This window comes from Triticum urartu, chromosome 5 (genome assembly GCF_003073215.2).
Source record: "Triticum urartu cultivar G1812 chromosome 5, Tu2.1, whole genome shotgun sequence".
Lineage (NCBI taxonomy): Eukaryota > Viridiplantae > Streptophyta > Magnoliopsida > Poales > Poaceae > Triticum > Triticum urartu.
The window spans coordinates 364488378-364493047 of record NC_053026.1 but is presented as its reverse complement, the minus strand read 5'-3'; the positions used below and the strand labels follow the sequence as shown (position 1 = coordinate 364493047).

General features: G+C 48.6%; 1 protein-coding gene across 1 annotated transcript in view; it reads left to right on the top strand.

Moving 5' to 3' along the window:
- LOC125507035 overlaps window positions 1-2746 on the top strand; it is a 13908-nt gene extending 11162 nt beyond the window's left edge. Inside the window, exons 5-8 of the mRNA XM_048671732.1 lie at window positions 320-402; window positions 493-646; window positions 2166-2342; window positions 2448-2746. Of these exons, the coding sequence (XP_048527689.1) occupies window positions 320-402; window positions 493-646; window positions 2166-2342; window positions 2448-2633 (600 nt within the window). The 3' untranslated portion in view covers window positions 2634-2746. The remainder of the gene's footprint in view (window positions 1-319; window positions 403-492; window positions 647-2165; window positions 2343-2447) is intronic.
- Window positions 2747-4670: the final 1924 nt, after the last annotated feature.

Here is a 4670-nt window from a genome sequence, read left to right as displayed (position 1 = left end):
TACTCCTTCCGTCTTGTAATATAAGATCATTTTGCAAGCTAAAACAACTTGCAAAACGATCTTATATTATGGAGCGGAGAAAGTAATTTATTGTATCTCTGATTGTTGTATAATTTCAAGATATTTGTTAAATATGAATATCATGACATACCTTTTCTCACGCATGATTGCATATGTTAAGGTGGTGCTTTTCCCCCTGCATGGTTAGATGCTGAGGTGACTTATCTGAATATCTGTAAGACAAACATGTTAGCGAGGATCACCTAGCTAGTTATTTAGAATTATGTTCGCACAATGTTCAAATGCAAACGTTTTGCAGATTGAGCGTGCGGAGGAAGATGGTAGCTTGGTGTTCCAAGACGGCAGCAGGATCAAAGCTGATGTCATCCTGCACTGCACTGGGTACGTTACAACTGATTGTGAAATTATGTCTCAGATGATGGATGGATCGCTTATGCTAATTGCGTTGACGGATTGTTGGCTTGCTTGCAGATACAAGTACAGCTTTCCATTCCTGGGTGGCGACGACGACGGCGAGTTGGCCGGTGCAATCTTTGTGGACGACAACCGCGTGGGCCCGCTGTACAAGCACGTGTTCCCGCCAATATTGGCTCCTCACATCTCCTTCATCGGATTGCCCTTCAGGGTTGGTCAATCAACTCCTTAAGTTAATTTGATATTTCGCCAACTTGGGAATTAATTTAGCGGATTTGCCAATTCTGAGTTGCCTGAATTTTTTGCAAAACCTCAATCACGTAAAATTGCACATTGATTGGCCTAAACTTGCACTTCTCAAATCATGCAACTTTAGTGCAAGTTTTAATTGTTTCCACTAGATTATGTTATATACTTGTTTTTTTCAATGAGGCTAAAACTACTCCAGAAATCCTATCCTTATGGATAACATTATGTATTATGGGCTAGCGTAGACACATTGTAGCTAAATGACCCACATTGAACAGTCCATTGTTGCCAGCGCATAACTTGCCAAAAGCAAAAAAATAAAAGTAAAAGAGAAGTAAAACATCAGCTACGCGAGATGCAAATCTGAAAGAAGGGAACTTGTATTTTAAATAATTGTAGGCATGTGATGGATAGACATCCCCTTGACTAAGCTTGTTTAATAATTCAGTATATGGAATTAATTAAGAGCTTTTTTATGATACCCTATACTGCTACGGAAAAGGGAGCAGTATATACCTAATCTCACCGTTCAATTCTTGAGGGTATTTTAGACCTCTAATTTTCACATTAAAAGAAAACCAAACTGTTATTAGTTTGTATCTGGAATCTGTCATGGCTGTCGACTGTCGAGAGAAAATGCCGCCGACTCAATCCAGACGCGCAGTCTCCCATATTGCACGCCTCGGCCATCTAACTCCCCCTCACCGCCGCCGTGCTAGTTCACTCCATCCATATCTAGCTATCTGCATGCTTCTTTTGTAGCCTCACAAATCCGTAACCTTCCAACAGGCCTCGAACGTCCGCCGCCTTGTTATGAATTAGAAGTTCAGTTATCCATACTTGGCTGCATCGTAGAAACCGAGTGATGTCAAAAACTTTCTTCCAAGGGGCTAGCTGCCGCTGCTAGGAACTAACAAACCCATCACTAAAATTGCCAACAGCCTGAACCAAGTGGTGCAGCTTAAAACCTAAATTTGCATTGGACATGGCCAACTCTCTACAAAGGTGAACACTAAATTATCTGTCAGCACCTGTCACCTGTGGGATGAGGGTACCTCACATCCGGCCTGCCGAAGAAGAGAAGCTGCGCCATTCTGCCCTCACATCCGGTGTAGGCAGGAGACGTCGGGTGCCGACTGCCGAGACCTGCGCCATGCCGCCGAGCGCCTGATCCACGAGCACAGGCTGGCCGAGGAAGGGACGAGAGATCGGCTCGCCGAGGGAGAATGCGTGGGGCGTCTCAATCTGACGAGCTGAAACTTAAAAATCTTCCCGAGTTGCCCTCAAATCACATATACCGCTTACGTTGATCGAGCAGTGCAGTCTTTATACTGCTAAACCAATTCCAGCAGTATATATCTCTTTGGGCCGTTGGATCTTCCAGAATGGAGGGCCCGTATTCATTACCCGGTACCGTAAAAGAGCTCTTAATTATTGCATATGTTGATATCTCCGGACTGATGTACCGTCCATCCGGGCAGACGATCCCTTTTCTAGTGTTTCAGCTCCAAAGCAAGTGGGTGGCTGGGGTTCTATCGGGAAGACTTGAGCTCCCATCACAAGAGGCCATGATGCGGGATGTGGATGCGTTCTACTCGGACATGGAAGCTCGCGGATGCCCCAAGAGACGCACTCATGATCTGGGACAAGGCAATCTGGTACGTATATGCATACATACTTGCATTCATCCATGTACATATGCATAATCAATCGATACTTCTAACCCCATGTCCAAGACGCACTCATGATTTGGGCGTTTGTAGTTTGAGTACGAGGACTGGGTGGCGGAGCAATGCGGGCTGGGGAGGATGGAAGGGTGGAGGAAGGGCATGTTCGTTGCAACGTGTAAGAACCTGGCTGATCGCCCGAACAGCTACCGGGATGAATGGGACGACGACCACCTGTTGCCACAGGCGCATCAGGATTTCAGCAAGCATTCCTGCCTCTGACCGATCAATATTGAATAGCAGATACTGGATTGTTTGGCTTCGAGTCACTTGGTCGATCTTGGCTTTTGCCCATTATTTATATTGGCTGGCTAATTGTTTCAGCAACTACTTCAGTTTCCATATCGATTTTCAGCAGAGCAAACTCGCGGAGCGCTCCTCAGTCGAGATGAAACGAAACAATAGGTATCAGCCCTCAATGCATGTGTGATAAATCCTCCCAGCTACTCTTCGGTAGATCGTGATCATCCCTGCATATGACGATCGGACAGGGGGGATGGGCGACGCGTTTTGTGAGCCCGTCACGGCGCGGTGGTCGGTGTGGTTCGCCGCCGATCTGAAATTGGCGACGACCCCCAAGTACCACCGGGACATGGTGGTGCTACACCCGCACACCACGACGGTGTGCCTCATCGACGAGCGTGGGTGCACGATTGATAGGCGATCAGGGGCGGGTTCGTGTTGGCCCCTAGGGCTAAGGTTGCGTTCCCTTGTCACGTTGCGCACATCGAGAAGGACATCACCGGCGGGGATGGCATCTCGGGAGACGGCGAAGGAGGAAATGCGACCGGTGGGAGAGCATAAGGCGGAGGGGGGATTAAGATCGAAGAAATCCGCCTAGGTTATTCCCCTTCCCACTCTTCCTCTCCCGCACACCTCATCCACTGCTCTGTCTGCTCGAGCTCGCGGCGGAGATGGTGGAGATCAGCGAAGAGAAGATGCAGAGGTTCGCGGGCAGGGATGCGCGCCTGCGGATCCGCCTGAGAGAGATCGGGTCCTGGTACTTGAGCAAGCACGAGATGTACACGGAGGCAGAGGCGATTATGGAGAATCTGACGGAGGAGGAGGAGAGATCGCTGTTCAGGCGCGGAGGGCGCAAGCACCCACTGCAGGTGCTGCTGTGGGCGGCGGATCAGGCAGACTCGCCGGTGCGGGCGGTGGCGAGGAAGTGGGTGGCCTTCAGCATCTTCGCGACCGCGAACCTCGCCCCCGCCATGAGGGAATCGGCGCTTCGCCCTCGAGAGGGGGTCCTGGCCCTCCCAGCTCCAGGGTCGGCCATGGCCCCGATCGAGATCCGCGAAGATCCGGTGGATCAGGCGCCGCAGGAGGCGGCGGGGGCGCCACGCCGCTCTGCTCGTCTCGCCGCAGCACCATCAACCTCGGAGACTCCAAAGCCTCGTCGTTCACGCCTCGCCGGGAACAGAGTATGAGTCCTTCGCTGAATGGCAACCGCTTTTGGGTGCTAGCTAGTGAAGATTCAGATGACGTTTCTGACGAGGATCTCACTAATTCAGGTATGATCTGCCCTTCTGTTCTTAAGTACCTGACACACACTTGCGATTGTGAGGGTGATCGGGGAGATATTGATACTCAGCATCGAATTAGATGAGTTAATCGTAGATTGAAAAAGAGGATGAATACTTATGTTGAGAGCCTTTTGCTTAAAAATGAAAAAGTTGGGGATGAAAAACAGAGAGGTGTAAATCAAAATGAATTCATTCACATTGATTCACCCAATTGGGGGAAGTTTCATAACCAAAAAAAAATGATATGGCATTGATAAGGATTAGGGATAAGATACCCAAGATATGGGATCTGCCTAGATTTCTTGAGTATTTGTCAGATATAGATACTGACTATGAGGGGTGTGAGATTGATGATAATAGAATTGATAAGAGAGACATGATTCTCTGTGAAGAAATATTGGTTGATAGAAAAATTAGGTGAACAATATCCCAGAAAATTTATGCTGGAAGAAGTAATGGAGGAAAGTCTAGATTATAAAAGTGGATACGAGTCAGGAGCAGAAAAGTTGCAGATGGGATGGGGGGACAATGTGGGGGAAAAAGGATGACCAGGTGGGCTCTGGAGGAAAGTGGCCCAGTAGTGGGATGTGCGAAAAAAGCCCAGCTACAGATACTGGGAGAGTGGGCCTATATATAGGGGGGATCCCATCCTTCATCCCTGATCCAGATTTCCTCCATCTACCAAACCCTAGCAAAACCTCGACGGCGACTAACGAAGAAGAGGAAGAGGTGA